Below are 22,971 nucleotides of genomic sequence, written 5' to 3'. Positions count from 1 at the left end.
ATGTTGTTTTAATATTTTGCACACTTTGTTTTACTCAATTACCACAGATTATTGTACTGAAATTGTAATGAATGACGTTTTTGACTGGCTGGACTTTATTATTAGCATGCCCTTAGTCTTTTTAATCCCCACCACATGCTGTTACTATTTGTCAAAAAATATATAATCAAATTAATCCTATTGATTTACTCCTTCAATATTACAAAATTGTTTTCAAGATTCATTTTTTTAATGCTCTGTTTAGTGCTGTCTACATTTTTCTTATGAAAATGTGTGTATTATGAAATATTTCCTTAATTATTAAACTTTTTTTAACAGCGTTATCAGTCACATTTGGTCATTTTTATCTTAAATGCCAAATTAAAAAAAAAAATGAATATAATAATGTTGGTTCGTAAGACGTAATAAATGTGATTTTGTGCTTTTGTCCCCTGACTCAGAATCCCTTACAAATTATTATAATAAACAGAACACTTAGTACATCTTTTAATTACTACTAAGAGGCTTACTATTACATAACTACTGTAGCACAGACTACATGCTGGTGTAAATCCAATATCTGAGCAACCACAAGAATGCACACAAATTAAAGGGCATTGCCTCTCCAGGAGAACACACTGTATATCACTCAGTGGCAATGGACACAGCCTTTCCTTTTTTTACCCTAAAGTACTGGTTTCCCTAGTTGAAGTTGTGGTCAAGGCAGCCAAACCATAAACACCTCACAGGAAAAGAAAAGTATCTTTTTTTTTCAACACAATGTCACAACTGTGTAACAGGGCTTTAAATAGTCCCCCTTCCCCAGCACTTATAAAAACAACTACTATAGAAATATTCACAGACTCAATAAATGAGCATAATTCCACATGGAGCATAATTCCACTTTTTATTTATTTTTCAGCAACCAGTTAAAGTGTTTCTCTTACAACATTAATTTAATTACTTTGACTATATATGTTAAAAGAAAAGTCATTGCTTATCAAGAAAATTATTTGTATTTTAAAATATGCATTGTGTGTTTTGCAAGTCCATTGATTCCATCATACCGTAGGTGCAAATGCTTTTGGGTGAATAAAACATATTTACATAATTTATTTATTTTTTTCTCAAGGCTGCAGTAACAGATTTTATATGCAATTATATAGTTTTCACAAAATAAATAACCTTAAAGAAACAAATGCCTCAATATGTGATACAGTCAACAGTCTTTAATAGCCACATCAATTTTATAATTAATTTGATTTGTGAATATATCTGTTTAAATGGTGTTTGCTTGATTACCAAGTTTGTACTATAAACAATATTCCCAAGATATCAGTTTTACAATAAAGCACACTGACAACCCACACATAAAATTATAACATACTTTTTTTCCTATCATTCCATGTACATACATTTTTTTTTTCCAGTGGATATAGATTTTTAAAAGTCTTTTAAGCTTAAAATCTCTGTTAGCTAAACAAAACTGATGTGATATGTTCATAAGTATCAGCGCTCTTTTGCTTAATAGCATTACAATTCAGCTGGCTTATATGATTATGTAAGAGAACACTGAAACATACATTCAAAAGCATAACATCAAATCAGCCATATCTCATGTTCATTTCCCATTCTCATCGGTAGAGGAATCCATATGTCTTAGAGATGTTTCAGAGCTCACTACTGTGACTTCTTTAGTTGTTGCTACACTGTCAAAAAACCTCATTTTCTCAGTGTGTACCGTATCTTTTAGCCTACGAATTGAGGAAGCCGTCTCATCAGAAATGGCTTCTGCAGACTCTCCTTCAAATACACGTGTTCTCTGTGTCACAAGTATTGTCTCTTTGTCATCATGTAAAGTTTCTTTCACAACATGCCTTTCCACCAATGTGCGCGTCCCACTTTGCACTCTGGTTTCCTCCACTGTCAACACTGAGTCTGAGCCTAGTGTTACTTGTAAAGGTGAGGTGTGAATTCCATGCACGTCTAAATTAGTAAAGATTGAGGCTTGCTGTGTTTCTGGTATAGCTTGTATGTTTGATGTGATGACATGGATTTCCCCTGACATCTGTTTCAGAGTGTCCACTGAGGCTGAGGACATATCCGATGAGAAAGGGATGTTGACTTTCTCTGGCTGGTGAGGCTCCATTGATATCAGTTCACATCTGGCTGTGGAAGTCACAACATTACTTTGTACATCATTGAGCCCGATGGTGGCAGTGGGTTCAGCATATTTCACTTTAACTTTAGTAGGTGAGGTCTGTGACAGGCCAATTTGCTCAGTGGTTACTGCAGAACTTATATCTGCAAAAGCTTCAGATGACTTCAGTGACAGTGTTGGGCTGAGGTTTTCCTCCACAGCCTCACTGAGCGAGTTCATCTCAGGTTCCTCGTGTTCCTTGCTTGAAACTTTCTCAACATCATCAAGCTTCTCAGCCTCTTCAGGTGGTTGGATGATTTCTTTCTCATCTGTTTTTGACGTTTTGGTTGGAGAAGAAAATGAGAACTTGAACCAGCTCCCTTTCTCAGTTTTTACTTGTTCTTTGCTAACAGTTGCTTTCTGATCTGCTGAAGCCTCCAGACACTTTTCACTTTCTTCAGTCTTAGCGTCACCCAACTTATCACTTTCATCTGAAGACTGGCTGAATCCTAATTTTGGAAATTTAAATTTAAATTTTGATTTCTCCTGAGCTCCTTTGTCCTTATGTTCTACTGCTTCCTCAACTTTTGCTCCTGTCTCCTGATCTTGCTTAACAGATGGCTTGTCCTTTTGTGCTTCCGTTTCCTCTATTGTTGGAACATTAAATTCAACTTCAAAGCCCCTGAGAACATCCTCAAGTGTAGGCATTGTAAATTTTGGTGATTTTCCAGTCCCTTGAGTATCATCTTTGGGTTCTATTTTAGCATCTGGAGCACTCACTTTGGTGGTTGTGTCATCTTCTCCTTCCTGAGATTTTGTTCTTGAAATGCTGATCTTTGGCATTTTTATAGTAGGAAGCTTGAATTTACTTGGGGAGCCTTTGTCCCCATCCAGTTTTTTAGCAGCAGCCTCTGGAAGCTGTTCAGTGGTTTCTTTAATTTCACCCTCTCTTTTTGTTTCTTTAGACACTTGTACAGGCTTGTCTTCAATATTTAGGTCAGTGTCTGGTACATCTACTTCTGCAACTTTTACTTTTGCATCAGATGTTTTTTGAGCCGAAGTTCCAAATTTTGGCATTTTAAAAGTAGGCAGTTTGAATTTACTTGGAGAACCTGAAACAACTGTATCATCTTTCAACTCTGTCTCTACCTCTTTTTTTTCAAGGCTGGAACCTCCGTCTAAAGCCATGTCTACTTTTGGAAGACTTGCATCTTCTGCTGTGACCTTCATTTCTTGTTCAGTCATCCCAATTTCAGGTGTTTCTGTCTTTACCTCTTTTGCAGTCACCGTCACCTCAGGACCTTTTACTTTGGGTAATGAAATTCCAAATTTTGGAAGTTTAAATTTAATTTCCTGTCCCTCTTGATTAAGTTCTTTTTCTTTTATATTAATATCAATAGATGGGGTTTCAGTCTCTGCAGTTTTGCCTTTGATGTCACCTGATAAATCCACCTTTGATGTCTCTATCTCATAATCCACAGAACTAACTTTAATTTCCTTGGTTTCAAAATCAGCCTTTGCTGCATCACTAGGGACCTTTGGAGTGGAAACTCCAAATTTTGGAAATTTCATTGTTGGGAGTTTGAATTTTGTTGGCGAGCCAAATTGTGGACTTGTTATTTCAGTTTTGCCTTCTGTCTCATTTTCTCTTATTTCTGTAGTGCCCTCTGGCAAGGATATATCTCCTGCTGTTTTACTGGCTTGAATATCTTGGGCCTTGGCATCTGATTTTGAAAATCCAAGTTTTGGAAATCCAAAGCTTGGTTTCTTCATTTTTACACTAAATCCCTTAGAACTCACATCAGTTAAATCTGCTGGTTCCTCAACCACAACATCTTTTACTGTAACAGATCCTATAACATCAGTTTGAGAAACCTCTGCTTTTGAAACACTTATGCCAATTTCTGGACTTTTCGATGCTTGTAGAGAAATTCCAAACTGTGGTAGTTTGATTTTACTTTCTTCTACTTCAAGTTCAGCACCTTTAGTCTCCACATCCACTTCCACTGATCCTTTGGGTAACTTTAGCTCTTTCTTGTCTATAGATAGTATATCCCCTGACATTTTCAATTCTGTTTCGGTCAGAGCTTTCTTAAGCCCTTGTTCACCATCTGGACCTTTAATTGTTGGAAGAGCAATCCCAAATTTTGGAAGCTTAAATTTGCCCTCATGTTGCTCTTTATCATCTCCCTTAATGTTTATCTCAATGGATGGACCTTCAACAGTTGGCCCTTTCATTTCAACACTTGACACTTCTCCTGACATGTTAAACTTCTTATCAGGAAGGCTTACTTCAGGAACTTTAATGTCCACATGTGCCGTAGGTATATCAACTGTGTCCTTTGATGCTTTGGCTCCAAATTTTGGGAAATTGATTGTTGGAAGTTTAAATCTGGTTGGAGAGCCAAAAGTGTCCTCCTTTAAATCAAGTTCTTGTTCTGGTAATTTAATGTCTGCAGATTGCACTGAAACATCAACATTTCCCGCTGATGTGCCCATGTCAGCTTTGGGTAGACTCACATCAAATTCAGGAGCCTTAAGGTCTGGTTTTGAAAATCCCAATTTGGGAAATTTCACTTTCAGCCCTTTGGAGTCAACTTCAACTTTATCTGTTTTCCCCTCAATGGTCACATTTTGAATTTCAACGCTGGGCTGTTGTACATTTACCTTTTCTTCGCATAGCAGGTCAGTCTCTATGTTTATTTCTTTTCCCTCCATCTCTATCCCCTTTACTTTTGGCATGCCCATTCCAAATTTTGGCAGCCTGAACTTACTTCCCATCCCATCAGCATCAATTTCTCTAACCTTAATATCCACATCAACAGATGGCCCTTTAATGTCTATGTTTGTTTCTGTGTCAGTGGTTTGTAACTCTCCTTTTTCTGGGAGACTGATTTCAGGTTCTTTAATATCTACTTCAACTGCTGGAATATCAGCCGTAGCTTTTGGATGTTTGAGTCCAAACTTTGGAAGGTTGATTGAGGGCAGCTTAAATTTTGTTGTATCTCCTTGTTTCACTTCATCTGTAATAGTGATTTCTGCATCTACGTCTTTAATAGGTATGTTGCCCTCTTGTATAGCCATATCTACCTTTGGTTGACTGGCATCAACATCTTGCCCCTTAATATCTGGCTTTGAAAAACCAAATTTTGGAAGTGAAAAGCTTGGCTTCTTCAGTTTCACATCAAGCCCTTTCAAATCAACTTCAGGCATATCTGCTTTGCCTTCGATGGATATGTCTTGAATGTCAACATTAGGTTGGAGTAGTATTACTTTTCCTTCTGCTAGATGAACATCAGTGTCTCTTATTGTGGCATGTATATCGGTCTCTATTTCTTTTACATCTAAGTCAATTTTTGGTATTTGACCTGACATCTTGATGTCTGGTTCATGAGCAGTGATTCTGATTCCTTTTATGTCCTTATCTGCTGATGGTGAACTTACTATACCTTTTGAAGTTTTGACTCCAAATTTTGGCAAGTTAATTTCTGGCAGTTTAAATTTGGTTGGGGAACTAACAATTGTTAGATCTTTCTGTTCAGCCTCTCCTCCAGAAAGTGTGACTTCTGCTGTTTGTTCTTTTACAGGTACATTGACCTCTGGTATGGACACTTCAGCCTTTGGTGCACTGACATTAACCTCTGGAGATGAAGTGTCTGGTTTAGAAAACCCAAACTTGGGAAATGAAAAGCTCGGTCTCTTCAATTTTACTTGGAGTCCTTTGGAGTCAACCTCAGGCATGTCTGCACTCCCTTCGACTTTAGCTTCAGTATTGGGTGGCTGTGCCTCTAATTTCACATCAGGTTTAGAAATGTCAGTTTTTAAGTTTGTTCCTTCAAGTTCTGAATCTGTCACATTAATGTCTAATGCTACTTTCGGTGATTTAACACCAAATTTCGGTAGGCTTAGAGATGGGAGTTTAAACTTTGTTGGGGATCCAAAAATTGTTGAACCTTTTTGGTCAGACTCCATCTTTGACACTTTAATATCCACATTTGCTTCTTCTAGGTCCATACTGCCTTCGGGTATGGGGATATCAGTTTTTTGAATACTTACATCAACTTCAGGGGCTTTTAATTCTGGTTTTGAAAACCCAAATTCAGCTGATGTCTTCATCTGCACATCTAGACCTTTAGAATCTTGTTCTGGTGGGTGAACCATCCCGTCAGTTGTTATCTCAGGTTTTTTTATATCAATTTGTTGTACTTCAATTGTATCATCTGACTTTGATGTACTTAAATCAAACCCTTTTACTCTAGGTAGGCCAATACCAAACTTTGGCATCTTAAACTTTCCCCCCTGTCCTCCAAGTTCAGTGTCATCAACATTTAAGTCCACACTTACAATTTGGCCCTCTGTTGCTAGATGAGGTCCCTTTATATCTACTGATGGGGCTTCACCTGATATTTTTATTTGTGTATCTGGACCACTCACTTCAGGTCCTTTAACAGCTATATCTACAACTGGCATAGATTTCTCTTCCATCGTAGCTTGTCCTCCAATCTTTGGGATGTTGATTGAGGGGAGTTTAAATTTTGTTGTGGCACCAGGAGTTCCTGTATCTTTTTGATCATCCTCAACATTTGACACTGATATATTCATGCTTTGTTCTTTTATTTTCACATCACCTTCTGGTTTAGAGGTATCAACTTGTGCAAGACTGACATCAATCTCTGGGGCCTTGATATCTGTTTTTGAAAATCCAAATTTAGGAAATGAAAAGCCTGGTCTTTTCATTTTCAGACTTGTGTCTTTTAAATCAACTTCTTGATCAAATTTGCTTTCTAGTGTGGCTTGTGATACTTCTGCTTTAGCTGATGGTTCCCCAAGTTTTGCCTCTGGGAAGGAAATATAGCCTTCTGCCTTTGATGTTTTGGCCTCTGTAAGTGACAGGGTGTATTGATCTCCACTATCTACCTTTGGCTGATCAACACTGATTGAGGGTTTCTTCAACTCTTGACTGGGCACATCTACTGATGTGAATATATCTTCAGTCTCCAAAGTAATTTCCTCACCACTCAAATCCATTATTTCAGCTTTTACTTTGGAAGATGAACTTCCAAATTTGGGTAGTCTGAAGGTAGGAAGTTTGAATTTGATATGCGACCCTCCTGCGGCTGAATCATCTTTTAACATCTCTGTTTGAATTTTCAAGTCAGACTTAAGATTCACATCCGCTTCATCAACTGCCATAGATGTATCTCCCCTCACAACCTTAATCTCTGGAGATTTAATGTCTTGTTCAGAAAATTCATGCTCTGAGCTTGGTATTTTCATCGTTACCTCCATTTCCACAGATGCCCCAGGTATGTTTGCTGTTCCCTCAGCACTCTCTTTGTCATGTTTCAGTGAAACCTCTGGTTTTTCCACATCTGTTCTTGATGCACCCTTTTTAAATTCTGGTCCCTTTAGCTTTGGAAATGAAAATTCAAATTTGGGCATCATAAATCTACCCCCTTGACTACCAGGATCAGTGTCTTTGGTTTTTATTTCAGCATCCACTGGTAGGGTTTCAAAAGTTGATTTAGATTGTTCTGGATCTTGCATTCCTGCATCTTTATCATGTGATGCAACTGCTGATGCTGCCTTTACTTCTGACTGTGCATCATCCTCAGCTTTTATTGTAGATTCTTCCCCAGTCTTTGAAATGGAAATATCAAATTTAGGGAGAGAAATTGTTGGAAGCTTGAATTTAGATGGAGAACCAGAAGTACTTTTGTTTTTTAACTGGACTTCAACCTCTGGAGCAGGAAGTGTCACTTCAGTCTCTTTGATCTCAGTGTCAGGCACAGATATTCCTTCTTTTTGAAGACTGGTGTCAGCATCAGGGATCTTAGTGTCAGATTTGGAAAAGCCAAATTTCGGAAAAGATATTTTACGTTTCTTAACTTTGAATTCACTCTCCTTTTCTTTAGCCTCCAGGATGACTTCATCTACTGAACCTGAAGAAAGTTTGACTTCCGCCTCAAGTTTCTTGGCTTGCACTTTCAAATCTTCTATAGCTGTCTCTTGATCAAGACCATGGCCTACAAGGCTCATCTTAATCTCTGGTTTAGAAAATGCATGTTCTGAAGACAATACCTTTTCAGAGTGTGCATCAATAGCCTTGTCTACCTCTGGGGTACATACATCAACTTCAGGTTTGGAAACACTGAGAATAATATGTGGGGTTTTCATTTCAGGTAATGATGGCAGTTCTGCAGACAGTTCGGTTTCTGGCGCTTTAATTTCCATGGTAGCTTCATCTTTGGTGACTTCAGGCATTTGACAGTCAGAGATTGCATCTGTTGATTTTGGAAATGAGACCCCAAATTTTGGGAATTTAATTGTAGGAAATTTAATTTTGGTTGGAGATCTTGGATCTTTCTCAGCCTGGACAGACTCTGCATTTGATTCTTTGGGGTCTATAATTGATTCTTCTTTGTGCGTACTATCGGCTGACTTGTGGGCTTCAACCTTTGGAAGACTAATGCCAAATTTAGGCAGTGTAATGGTAACCTCTTGTTCTTTGAGCTTTGGTTCTTCAACCTTAACATCTACACTAACAAACTGACCTTCTGTAGTCTCAAATAATTCCTTGACATCACCTGATGGTGCATCATCTTTGAGTTTCAAGCTTATTTGTTTTTCTGGAAGGCTTACATCAGGTTCTTCAATATCTATATCTACAACTGGCATGTCTTTTACTACCTTAGATGATTTTCCACCAAACTTTGGTAAGCTGAGAGAGGGAAGTTTAAACTTTACTGGTGTACCACCACTTGTTAGATCTTTATGTTCAGCCTCATCCTTTGAAATTGTGAAATTCACATCAGGTTCTCTTATTTCCACAGAACCTTTTGGAATTGATAAATTAACCTGTGCAAGACTGACATCAACATCTACAGCTTTGATGTCTTGTTTTGAAATTGCAGTGGCTGGAATTTCTCTACCATCATGGTCAGTCAGACTAGCATCAATATCTGGTTTAGAAAATGGAATTTCTTCAGATGATTTTATTTCTTTTTTCTGAAAACCTTTGATTTCTACCTTACCCTCAGGCAGAGACAAGTCAACTTCAGGTTTGGATACACTGAGAGTCATTTCCGGGCCTTTCTTGTCAGATAGTGCTGTTGATTCTACAGATAGTTTAGCTTCTGGCAATTTAACATCCATTGTAGTCTCCTCAGTTCTGACAGCAGGCATTTGAATATCGGCCCCAACATCAGTTGACTTGGGAAATGAGACTCCAAATTTGGGAAGTTTAATGGTGGGAAGTTTAAATTTTGTGGGAGAAACTGTTGAATCCTTGAACTCAGCCTCTACATCTGTGGTCTTACATTCAAAATCTGTTTCTGTCCCATCAGCATCATGTAAAGAGACCTGTGTGGCAGGGAGAGTTACGTCAGCATCAGATACTTTAGTATCTGATTTAGAGAATCCAAATTTGGGAAATGATATTTTCCGTTTCTTCATTTTAGACTCTGCTTCTTTTATTTCAGCTTGTGGAAGTTCAGGTAGCTCCACCTCAGTTTTTCCGCTAACCTTGATGATTTTTTCAGAATCATCTGGTAACAGACCACCTTCTTCTGCCTTCTCTTTTGGCATTGAAATACCAAACTTGATCAGTCCAAATCCACTTTCCTCTCGATCATCCTCAACAGCTTCAACAGCCTGAGGCTTTGAGAGCCCAATTTCCTCCTGCTTTGATTTCCCCTCTGCCTTAGGGATTTTTATTTTTGGAACAGAAAAATCTATGCTTGGCATTTTTAATTTACTCCAATTTTTGTCTGTTTCTGGATCAGTCTCAGATGTTCTCTTCTCAGAATCTAATACAACCTCTGTTATGTCACTTTCTTGCACTGTAACATCCTCTTTAGTGACTTCAGCTGTTCCTTTCATAGATTTTCCTCCAATTTTGGGCATTTTTAATTTATGCAGTTTCTTTTTTTGTGGGGAGGAATCTGTGTCTTTGCTTTTGATTTCAGCCCTCAGTTCTCCTTCAACATCTTGTTTTGAGGTTTCCTTAACAATAGCAGTGCAAACGTCATGATGGAGCATTTGATCACCCTCTATATCATGTGCTTTTTTAGTTTCATCAAATGTTGCTTCTTCAGAAGATTTTTTGATGTCTTCTTCAAGAGATATTTTTGCTTCAGTTTTCATTGCACCACTATCACTTTTAGATGACGTGGCCTTTATTGGTAATTCAATCCCAATACCTGAGAAGCGAATGTCAGGTGTCATGATTCCAAAACTTGGCATTGATACCTTTGATTTCTTTGATTTCTTTTCATGCACATTTTTGTCAGCTTTAATATCGGTATCAGTATAGTCTTTCACAGCCTTGTCTTGAGTGTCGGTATCTTTGGCTATTATGATTTTTTGCGGTGGAACTGATTGTTCCATGGCTTCCATTCCTGGTATTTCAATGTCTTCACGCTTTGGAAGTTTGAATTTTACATCTGTAGATGTACTTACCTTATTATACCTGGCTGACATTTTGCCAGGTTTGGGTTGGTGGTCAAGTTTAATTTTTGATTGGTCTGTTTTGCTCTCAGTTATAACCATTTCATCTAGATGCAATTGTTCAATTTTTGGTAATACGAAGGCTTGATCTTTTGTAGCAACAGGAGAAAGTCTCTGCTTTTCTTTATCCATTGTGTCAGGCAAATTAATGTTTATTTCTGTGCTCATGCTCGAAAGTTTACAAGGGGATCCTTTAGGTGTCATGCCAGTCTTGTCTGACTTCATTTCCATGATTCTGACCTCTCTCTGTACAAGGACTCCAGTGATGTCTCTCTCAGGTAATTTGAAGGCAGGGAATTTTGATACTGCTTCTTTTACATCCTCAACATTAAACTCTTCTTTTTCACCCCGAGCTTGCTTTTTTTCTGATTTTGATATATTTATTATCTTCTCAACTTTTTGTTCTTTAATTCTAGGAGATTTAACTTTGGCTTTTGATCCTTTGTCCTCCATGCCAGGAATATCAATTTCCTCTCGTTTCAGGAGAGGTACTTTGGTTGGTTCTCTCTGTTTTACAGTTATTGATTCTTGGTGGTCAAATTCAGAGACATCTACTTTAGGCAGTTTAAAAGTTGATTCAATGTCAGTGCTACCTCCAGTACTCTTCCTGCTTCTGTCCACATCCAGAGCATGTGATTTAGGCTGGGATATAACAGGTGTTGGAGTGATTGGTTTCTTTGTGTCTGTTGAGGACACATCCTCACTTGTTTGAATCTCAAAAGCGAAAGTGTCTGATGTAAAGTCTAGTCTGTTTACTGCATTTGAAAAATGGCTCTTTGATATGGCTATGTCTGCCAGTGGTCCTCTGGTTCGAATTCCATAACTTTCTGTTTCTAGAATGTTTATTTCTTTCTTTTCCTTGTCGCTGCCAATTCTTGGTGATTTGCTTATCGGTCCTACCTCTGGCATGTCAAGAGAAACATCAACTTTAGGTATGTCTGTTTTTCCTGACTCTTGAGTCTTTTCTAAAATCTCTTTATCTCTTGGTTTGCTATCGGAATCAACTTGATGTCCAGCTGGTTCAGTTTGTGGTATTACATTTGGACTGTCCAAAATATTGTCGAATGTTGATTGATCCAAAGTTCTCATTCCACTTGTGGAGGATTTTAATTGACTCACTGTTTCTATTTCATATGTATCCTTTACTGGAATGCTAACCCTCAGTTCCGATTCCTCTCTCCTTTCTTTGCCATCATCTCCAAGAGTGACTGTAATATCAGTAGTCTTTAATGTCGTGTCCACACTGATGAGCTCAAACTTATGCAGTGATTCAGTTGCTGGCAAAGCCGGGAATGTATATTCATTTCTTGTTTTAGCTGAGTCAGCTTCATTCAATATTTTAGGACTCTCTATTACATTAGTCACTGGCACTTGCTCTTCCACTATATTCATAATAATTTGGTTGTCCAAGCCCTCCATATCGTCTGTTGCAAGCGCCTCTTCGTTTTCTTGGGTTTCTTCAACAGATTTGCTCCTGCGGCCTGTCATCCGCTTCTTAAGTTTCATTTTGTGCATCTTTTTCTTGTCTTTTCCATCTGGGGATTTTAATGGAGACTTAAGTGGAGACTCTGTGTCACTTGTTGGTGGACTTATCTCTAGTTTTCTCTGTTCCTCTGCTTCTGACGTGCTGTGAGATCTTTTAAAATTCGTCCTGCGACCTTTGCTAAAGGTAGGGAATTTGGGCCAAGAGATGCGATCATGTTGCTTTTTTGTTTTTCTTCGACCTCTCATCTCTGGTCCTCTTCCTTCTTCTTCTTGCTCAGCCTCCTCACCCTGCAAACATCGATGAAGCAGATACAATGTCAATGAAACCTCTGAAGAAGCTTGGCTGTATTCTGCATTTAAGAATATAATGAACAGTATTATAATTACAATGGTTGTATCTGGCCTCATTGTCTCAGCATCTTCCTGGGTTATTGGAGGTGGTTTGCGTTTTAGACAGAATGCCACTTTATATGGTTGAGCATGCTCAAGAATCTGGAGGGCGTCTTCATATGACACATTATCAAAATATACTGTAGCACTAAGTATTTGATCACCTGAAAGGCCAGATGGAAGAACACAAATGAGGATGCAAGTGAAAAGATGGAGGAAAAACTAATTTAGCTGTATTCTAGCTTCAGAAATGTTCTGTAATGTGCTATAATAAAAATCTCACCTTCTTTCACAGTTAAATGCTTTGAGGCAGGCGACTCTGGTTTTACTTCCTTGATGAAGATGCCGTCCTTTCCTCCACTTACAATCAAACCCTCAGCACAGACTTCTTTCACAGTTTTCACTATTATTTCTGACTGATCACTTTGCATATCCTGAAACAGAATGCAAGTAATTTAGAAATTGATTCATGTTTTCTCAGTATTTACGTTCCTAAACATCAGTATTCTTCACTAGAGAGAACTTTAGGTGTGTCTGACCTCTGTTTGATTCATCTTGGCAGAGGAACGCTTGTCAAACAGTGAGCCGAAACCAATCCTTTTGCTTTTTTTGGAACTCTTGGTGGGTGAGTCATAGAAGTCACCTTCAGCCTGACAAAACAGCATGTGATATATTAAATAGATAATATACAGCATTATACAATTCTGAATTAGGGTTATTATACTGTGCATAAATAAGATAAGACTCTAATGTAGCGCTCACCTGTTTTGCGTATTTCTCTGTGGTGGGGAATTCCTCAACAGGAGAGGAACCCTGAGGACGAGGTCTTTCCCCCTCTAAAACTTCAGGCTCCTCACATACCTATTATATCAAACACCAATTAAAGATTGTTTAAACAATTAACCAATTTAAAACAGAGAGACAGTTTAACACAAGCGTATGTTGTATATTTGCTGAATGTGCTTTACTTCAGTGATACTCACTAAATCATCATCTGTGTCTTGTTCTGGTCCCTTCAGCCTTCGCCCTTCTCCTGTCGTGATGAAAAAAGCAGAATAAGCACATAAGGGTCAAGCTTTGTGAATACATTGGTTTTTCATCTGGCTGCTTAGTGAAAAGCTCACATGGGACTTGAATTTGTTGGAGGTGCATTACCTTTTCTGAGTGAGTGATCTACTGTATTTTGCCTAGGGATGTAACGATTACCGGTTTGACGATAAATCATGATAAAATTCACCACGGTTAGTATTACCGTTTCATTTTTTAATTAGCATTAAAACCGTATTCGATTACCGCGATTTGAACATCTCACGATAAATAAATACGTTTTTGTGCTATAGCAAAGGAAATCCGCGTGCAAGCGGAGAGATTTGCGCTCGCGCATTATATTAATGTGCTTTCGAGCTACAATAATGCCACCTAGTGTCAGAGAGTGGATTTACAGAGACTTATATTTACATTCAGCCTGTGTGTAGTTTCTGTCTGGCCAAAATCGGACCGAATTTGCATGCCCTGCTGTAAATTTTGACCGGTTGATGAAAATCAAGCTTATGTGGATTCTACACATTTAAACAATTCAGATAAGTTATGTAGAATTATTTATGGAGCAGATAAAATACATATAACCATTTATTAATCAATTATCATTTTGACTTAACCCTTTTCTTTATTTAAACGCTGAAATGTGAGGTTTACCTTTATATCAAACTTTTTCAAAGCTTTATTTGAACATTTACATTAGATATTTGAACATGCTATTAAACTGTTTTCAGTCAAGTTGTCATTTAAAATCCGAAATCATTGGTAATGTTATTGTTTTAGTGATTATGCAAACAAAAAGTCATTTTATTTGTTGTTTGTTGATTTTTAAATATAAAATTAATGTGTCTGTACTTTTTGAACATCTCCAGCACATTTTAATAATACCGTGATAATACTGATAACCGTGATCATTTTGGTCACTATAATCGTGATAAGAAATTTTCATACCGTTACATCCCTAATTTTGCCAGACCAAAACTTTTTTTTTTTTTCTTATCTGCAAAAAAGCCAGAGTCTAAGGCAAAATTTCTGTTTGCAAAATTTCTTGGCAGATATTCCCACAGGATCCAGACAGTCTACCTGCTTCTGTTGCTTCCTGTAAATTGAGGCACTCTATTGATCTTAAGGGGTCGGTTTACACTGCCAGCAATAAGACTATAACATGAAAACGATACAGGTTCCGAAAAGGACAGTGTAAATAATATGGTTATAAATATCTGCAGATGTGGTATTATTCTAAAAATACAAATGATATATATTTTAATTGTATGGCATGGAGAAATGATTCCCTTGCATAATTCTTTTTTAAATATTGTATGAATTTTATCAATATTATACAAGCGATAGAAATACTTAAATTATACCAGCAGCAATAATACTGTCATGACCTCCTTTCTTCTGAGAAAGGCATAAATTTCCAGTTTCCCATAACAGAATGCACTTAAAGGATCATTTAGGTCCATAAACATTTTCCATAAGCCTCACTCTGCCCAGGCCATTAACCTGCACTTTCCTTCAAGCACTTATCCAGGCATCAGGTCTAGATGGCATTGAAGCACACTGGAGATTTATGTACAGTATGCATGTCATCTTCAAACTTGTGAATGCACCAATGTATAGACAGCTGGGCAAAAGCAGTGCTAAATGTGAATTATCCAAAGTTAAGATAAGAAGTAAAGTAAACAGACTTGTTAAAGGGAGGAGAAAACTCTTCCCATATCTTTTGTTGGCGTCAAAGGCTTTGAGAACAATACAACTCACTGGTATTCTGGTAAAAATTAATATGCCATTCATCTATCAGTCTGTAATTATGCAGATGCCAGCGTTGACATGTTACAAGACACACCCTCTATCTAAACAATTAAAAACAAAATTACGCAAGTTTTGTGTCGACCACAATTAAACTCTTTAAACCCTGCTTAACCTGATGTAAACTGATGTTCATAGGAGAGATCTGTGGTTTTGAGGTTTGATATGTTGTGGTGTGGATCAACAAGTTTCAACAAGGTGTGTTTTCTGGCTGCTTTTGTAGCAAAACGGGCTTAAGATGGTTTTTTTTTTTTTCACTTGTTATAAAGCTTTATAATATCTGTCCAAAACCAACACAGTGAATGGAGCAGGCCCAAACAACAGGCCTTACTTTCTTCAAGTTTTTTTTTTTTTTTCTTAAATGTTTTCAGGCTCCTCACTCCTGTCAGGTATAATGAAGCTGTTGGTTAGTTGGTATAAGTAATAATTACTAAATAAAATGCTTTAAAATGTTCTTGAAAGACCATTGTCCATCATTAATAAGTTATTTAAAATCAACTCGAAACCAATTTGCAATCATTCCTGGGTTTGTGTGTTTCTGTTAGGATTACAAATTAAATATGTGAGCTCTGCTGTCAGTTTTAGCTTGTGACTGAAGATTCAGGAAAAATAATATGCAAAACTTATTTATTTTAAAACATGCTGTTTACTTCAGTATGTTACTGAAATATCTTGAGGTACAAACACACACACACAAAAAAGAATCCATGTGCCAATATGAAAATAGCCTAAATAACAGAATTATATATATATTAATAATAAAAAAAAGTATTATGCAATGTATATCCAAAATATCATGCTGCTGCATTGTAATTACAATGATGCAAAATTCCTCTCCAAGTAAACATTAAAGATTAACAATTACAGGTTTGCACTTACCTGATATGCGGTTTACTTGCAGAAATATATGTTTTACTGTTTTCCAGATAGTAATTCACCCAGTGCACATCATGCATTGACAGAATAGTTTGTGGGTAGTTGTTAGTTTAAGTGGAGAAGATGAAGGGCCTTGCCCTTTTTGTAGGTATGGCACAACCCTGTTTCAGGGCTGTGGTTCAAACTCCTGCCAGTGCTATTGTGCTGAAGAACAAACATCTGAATGTGTAACTTGCACACATTCACAAATGAATATAAATGAGAGGTCTTGATATTTTGAAGCAAAGGAATCAGGTTGTAAGGGTATTTAGGTCCCTCTGTTCTCCAGTGAATGTTGTCTGCATTTGTTTAGTTTAGTTTTGAGTTGAAGGAAACAGTTATGACATTAGTGTACAGTAGGAAATGAATGCAGAATGAAGACAAGATCTAATGCAATTCAGAGTTCTTTTTTCTTTTCATTGTGCTTTTTGCCAAAGTAAATAAATATGAAGACTTTAAAGAATAGATCAGATTACTCAGTACAAAGCAAGCTGTCAATCACATAATGTTTTTGCAGTATGTGTGTGTGCACATGGTTGACTGTGTGTTTAAATACCAGAATCCAAAAATTCCATTTATACTCACAAAATTATAATTTAGCTTCATATTTCTTATAAAATTACCATGCTACTGATTTAGCAAGCAACAAACCTGAATTACAAAAAAAAAGCCTATTCGATTTTTAAGCACAATCATTGAACTGAGATGGACATGAGTGCGACTTGAATTGTTTGAAAAATTCACTGTTAGTAAATTTGTAACGTAATTAATCCATAATCAAATATTTGCTCAAAGTGTGCTGGTTTTACAGTATAGAATTTGTGTGACTAGCGTATGAAATCCTGTAATACTACAGTACTTTTATAAAAGTATGACAGAAAGTGTATGCACACACAGATTCTCTTTATAATTTTATGATGTTATGTTATGAAAGACTACAAAATTGAATTTATTCAAGGTCGTTATATTTAATGCATGTTGTTATCATCATGACTAAATCTAGTAACTAGTGTGCATTGCGTGTACATTGTGGACAGAGTCAGGCATATTATAACATTGGGATTTAGCTTTATTATAATGTATAATTTTATTTTTTGGATGAGAAGGAAGTGGGACCACAGCTCTGACAAGACAAGGAAGGTCTCTGCAAAGCAAAAATGAATATGAAGGTTGTGCATATGTTGTCCATTTCAGTTTATTCCTATTCTTGTGGATGTGGACGTGTTGATTAAACAAATACATCATCAGATTTGAACAATGAGCCTTTAGATATTGTTCAGGGGTGTGGACACTCACAGTGCTGTGACCAGCTGTAGACAAATCATAGTTTTCCTGACCCCAGAACATAGTTTTCAATGGGGACCAAAGATCATTTCATCTTCTGGCAAAAACATCCATAACATCAGCAAACTGAACTTCATTTTATTGACATCGTTTGTGAAGATGTTATGTTTGTGTGCCCAAATATTTCACCAAAAGCTCTGTTTTTCAAATGTAATATTTTTAGATTTAATTTACACTACATTATCAGAAAACTGAACTACATTTTACTGATATCATATGTGCAGACACTTGTGTATTCAAATGTTTCAGTAAAATATGTCATCAAAATCTCTGATATCACATTTCTAGTACATTTTGAACTTGAAAGAGATGGTCATTTTGAAATGTGGAAAAGATCTGCATGAAGTTTCTTTTATGTTTTACAGGAAAACTAACAGCGTATGGGTTTGGAACAACATTAGGGTGAGTTAATAATGGATTTTCATTTTTGGGTGAAGTATTCAGTATCATTATTACATATTGAGTATTACATATTTATTCTATGAATGATTAATCTTTTAAAAAATGCTAAATTAATCAAGTCCAAACCTTTTACACATCTCCCTGACTGAAATAATATTGCAAATGCTGTATAGGTTGTATGTTTCATATTTCATGATATTACAACATAAGCTGTACAAATCCTGGAATTTCCTAACGGCTGATCTCCTGTATGTTAGCACATCTCCCATGACCAAGATTACAGGCATTAGAGGTTGTTTTCTGCTCCTGTGGCCATATACGAGGCCCAGAGCTCTGCTCCTTCAGCACACTAATACGGTTAATTAGCTGCTCAGCAAGATACAGGGAGCAGGAACATCAATTCTGGCCTGCACTCATAACATCATACACAAGCCTCTTTCAGAGTCAAGTGGGAAAGACTTGTTTGTATTCAAAATATAATTGAATTTCAGGGCCGGAGAGGGAAAGTAAACTGAAAACAGAATTGGATTTTCTTCCATATTAAGAACATGGGACCAAGTTCCCTCATGTTTCCAATCAATAAGCAGCGATAATTGATGCATTTACTGTATGTGCCAAAGAGATGATGGCTTTAAACAGACAGTTCAGACAAAAATAAAAATTCTGATATCTTTTACTAAACTCATGTCATTCCTAACCTGTACACTGTAAAAAGTGATAAGTTGACTTAACTTAAAAAAATTGAGGAAACCCTTTGCCTTAAAATTATTTTTTTTTAAGTTAAGTGAACTTGACAATTCACTTAACTTATTCTTTTAATTATCATTTACTTAAAAATTTTAAGGCAACAGGTTTCCTCAATTTTTTTTAAGTTAAGTCAACTTATCACTTTTTACAGTGTGTTTCATAAATAATAATATTTCTTTTCTCCATACAATGTTGTTTGGACTCCATTAACAGATTTGGAATGAAATGAGGGTGAGTCTAAATGATGACTTACATATTTATTTACTTATTTTGTTTATTTAAGTGTTAATGTTTATTTATTAACACTTTACTTAAAGCCTTAATGTATAATACATTATAAAAGTAGTTTTAATGCATTTATTATGCATAGTAATGCAACTTATAATGCACTGTATGATCTTAAGAATAATTATAACCACAGTTAAAATGCATTCTAATACTAATCTATTCACTGTTACACCTGTAGAAAGTATAATGCATTAAAACAAACTAAACTTCAAATATTATAATGCATTTAACTTTGGTTACAATTATTTATAAAAATATATAATGCATGACCATGTACATTATGAATATTTTTATAATGTGTCATACATAAAGGCTTTAAGTAAAGTGTTACCATTTATTTATTTATTTGCTTGTTTGTTTGTTTACTATGCCTTTAAATATCTCACAATATTCTCACAGATAAAAATACAGTATGACGTCAATACACAAAACCTGTTCTCAAATTTTTTCAATTTCGTTCAGCTTCAGTCAATTCCATGAAACCAAACCATGAAAAATGCAAATACTCTCAAATTCATAATTTATTCATTAGCAGAAGGGCATTAGTGAGATGCTAATAGGTATAACTATTTCTAAGAGTGGACTAAGTGGGTAAAATCAGTAAGTATTTTATGGCCTGCTGATGCTCTAATATTTTAGAGCTTCTCTATAAATATGATTTTTAAACTTTTTTACACTAAAGTTACATGTACTGTAATGTCTTGTTCAATATAGAATGATTTTTTTTTACTGTATTAGTTTTTTTAAAGCATTTTTTCTCTTCTTTTCCATTGTGCATATCAGCTGGCCTATTGCACTAATTCAGAGTATTCATTCTCATCCACGTCTCGCTCATCATGCTCAGTTGGTGTACTTTATCCATTATCCAAGTTTCACAAGTCTACATCCCTCACAACGACCTTGAGCCATGCCCACCAGTGTTTATACTGCCCTGCAGAGTCAAACCACAAAGACACCAACTAAAGAGAAAGGTTTTTTGATTGAATTATGATTGATCTTATATCAATTTTCACACTCTGAGAATGTGAGCATAGCAAAGCCAAACCCATTTGTCATAGGATAGACTTGATTTTGCTCAATTTTGACAAAATGTACGGTTACTGTGCTTTGCTTATAGCAGTTTAGAATAATGTAGTTTTTAAGTCTATTCTACTGACACGATAGTCTAATATATTTATCTTAGTGTGATCATAATTAAATCATTTTCTCAGATAGCAGAGATTGTGTTAATGCAATCTCACAAACATTTCGTCATGGAAGGCTGCATAGCAAGTTCATGTCTTTATAAAACCAGAGCACAAAAACACATTTTATTTAATTAAATCCTGTGTATGCCATTCTCGGTTATATATCTAGTAATTAAGCTGTCATGCAGCCGTTGTATTGTGAGATGTATTGGTTGCTCATTGCAGCTTGTAAGATCTCTAAAATATAACTCTTGACTCATTTAGGTCACTCCAAGTGTTTGTTTGGAAAATAGGTTGAAGTTCATCTAAAGGTCGAAGAAAAATAAACTATAAAGCTGGTAGTTGAATTAAACGAGACAAGTTGACCAAATGACTTCGAGCTGTTTGGTTAGCAGGTTAATCTGCTTTCAAAATCCTTTGATAATGAAGCCAAAAAAAGACACCAACAAGTTACTGTAACACAGAATGACACAACCAAAGACAGAAAACATTAGACAAAGAAGGTACATAAGATGTATACATATACAAATTGTATTCTCAATTTTTTAAAATATTTTTATATTAAAAAAATTGTATTCGTTTGTTTACTAATATATGTTGTGGAGACACTTTGGCTTATGGATACATCTTTTTATTATATATATATATATATATATATATATATATATATATGGAGTGTAACATTAGTTCTGGTCACGTTAGTCAAGCTCGCATCAGCTATTTATGAGTGTTTGCCCAGAACAGAACCATACCCCAACCTAAAATGTATGCTAAATTGTAAGTTATCTTTGACGATAGTGGTCCTGACAGAAATATATGTATGTATATGTGTGTTTATGTAAATATATAAATATAAATATATATATATATATATATATATATATATATATATATATATATATATATATATATGTATGCACACACACACACACACACACACATATAAAATTATATATATATATATATATATATATATGCACACACATACACATATGTATATTTTATTGTAAAACATCTCTATATATGTGTATGTATATGCATAAATGTTTTTGGCTTTTTCTATTAAACATCATAGAAATAATTGGAATAAAAATGAACTCTTAATTAAAATAAACATATTAGGGAAAATATTTTTAAAAATCTACAAAAAATAAGCTCTTAAGCTTTCATAAATCCTTGTAAACAATACTATCCAAATTCGACAATTCCAAAACGCTCCGAAATCACACTCTCAACATTGTAAACAAACTCACTGCAGATGCTGTTGATAAAATACTGCATAACTCTGTTGACACACCCACAGCCAGATAGCCACGCCCCCTTTACTGCAGACACACCCAGATCACCCACAGTGCAGCGTCATCTCAGCAGAGAAATGCAGTGATGCTTGTCAACAAGCTCAGCACCAGTGTCCCACTAACACACACATGCACAGCCCCACTGCACGATTATATTGTCCTGCCACAAGAGGTGCTGAGTGTGGAGATAAAAATAGCACCGAGCATGCAGAGTAAGACCGACACAGAGAGAGAGAAGGAAAGCTAAAGAGGGAGAGAGAGCAAGAGAGCAAAATGAAGAGTGATGCTCACCCGCGGCTGACGCATGCCAGTTGGGAAATGCCAGGTGAAAACAGTCACACATGGTGGCTGTCTACTGGGGGTCTTGTCCAGGCTGTCAGTACTGGTTTCGGGAAGCTTCGCTTTCTTCCTCCGAGGGTGAAGAACCTGCTGCTTCCTTTTCCTCTCAGTCAGTCACTCCAGGTGCAGAGGACAAAATAAAGTCAGAGCCAGTGAACGGTGATAAAGTCAGTCTGATGGCATGCGAGGGAGGGATGGAGAGAGATGTCGTGCTCCATCCACACTAGTTCGTACTTCACAGGAGTGAGGCTGCACTCTCTTCCCTGCCAGAATAAACTCTGTCTCTCTAGCACGCTAAAACAATTAAAGGGGGTATGGCTGACTTGGGACGGGGGCTGTCCTAAACAACGCAAATCCCGCCTTCTAAGCATCTCACTCCACCCTTCTGATCACTTTTGACCAGTCACTGCAGAGACGCTCTGGACCATCCGATGGCTGATTGGTTTACGACGCAAGAAAAACATTCCAGCTTTATAGGCATGCGGCATAGATGCGTAATTGGATTTGACACCACACAGTACATGTTTTCATGCTGGGTGACAGAAGGGGAACTGAGGATGCGGTTGGTCAGGTGACTAGTCTAATGTGTTTAAGAGCAGCTGTGTACCTGAGCTGGCTGGCGTTCACTAACTTCTGATATGTAGTTTCGTCTGATAGGGTTGTGTGACATGTTTGGGGGAATGTCTCCCCTGGTTTCTGCACGACTCCGTCCTTCTGAGGATGGCCACTAAGACTGTGGCTAAATGATTTATGATTTCATGTCTAAGAATAAAAAATGACCTCAAAAAGGAACCAGACTGTGACGTCAAGTTCAGTGCAAGTTCAGTGCACCGGACTGCCACCCCTCAGACTACAGTGGTCGTATTTATGGCTTTTGTGGATCTAAATCATACCAGTTTAAAGAAAAGTTTCTGAGTTTTTGGCTCTGATTGAAAAATCACAGTTAAAAGCTCTTCAATATCTTGCATGTTTAAGCAGCTCAACTGGACACTGCTGCAGTCTCCTGCTTCTCAGATTTGTATTTATTTATTTATTTTTCTGAGATATGTAATAATCTCACGTCTCCTCCAGACTGAAAATAACTAGCTTTGAAACAAAT

General features: G+C 36.5%; 1 protein-coding gene across 1 annotated transcript; it reads right to left on the bottom strand.

The window, feature by feature from the left end:
- Positions 1–877: 877 nt before the first annotated feature.
- LOC131552829 (protein AHNAK2) lies at positions 878–22,493 on the bottom strand. The gene is made up of 7 exons (XM_058796971.1): positions 21,825–22,493; positions 13,486–13,535; positions 13,265–13,363; positions 13,042–13,152; positions 12,786–12,936; positions 12,500–12,666; positions 878–12,400 (listed from the first exon to the last, which is right to left on the bottom strand). The coding sequence occupies exons 1-7, from the start codon at positions 21,874–21,876 to the stop codon at positions 1,601–1,603; spliced, it is 11,430 nt and encodes a 3,809-aa protein (XP_058652954.1). The 5' UTR covers positions 21,877–22,493; the 3' UTR covers positions 878–1,600.
- Between the last annotated feature and the right edge of the window lie 478 nt (positions 22,494–22,971).

This window comes from Onychostoma macrolepis, chromosome 13 (assembly GCF_012432095.1).
Source record: "Onychostoma macrolepis isolate SWU-2019 chromosome 13, ASM1243209v1, whole genome shotgun sequence".
Taxonomy (NCBI): Eukaryota; Metazoa; Chordata; class Actinopteri; order Cypriniformes; family Cyprinidae; genus Onychostoma; species Onychostoma macrolepis.
The sequence above is the reverse complement of the archived record's forward strand: the minus strand, read 5'-3'. Positions and strand labels throughout refer to the sequence as shown.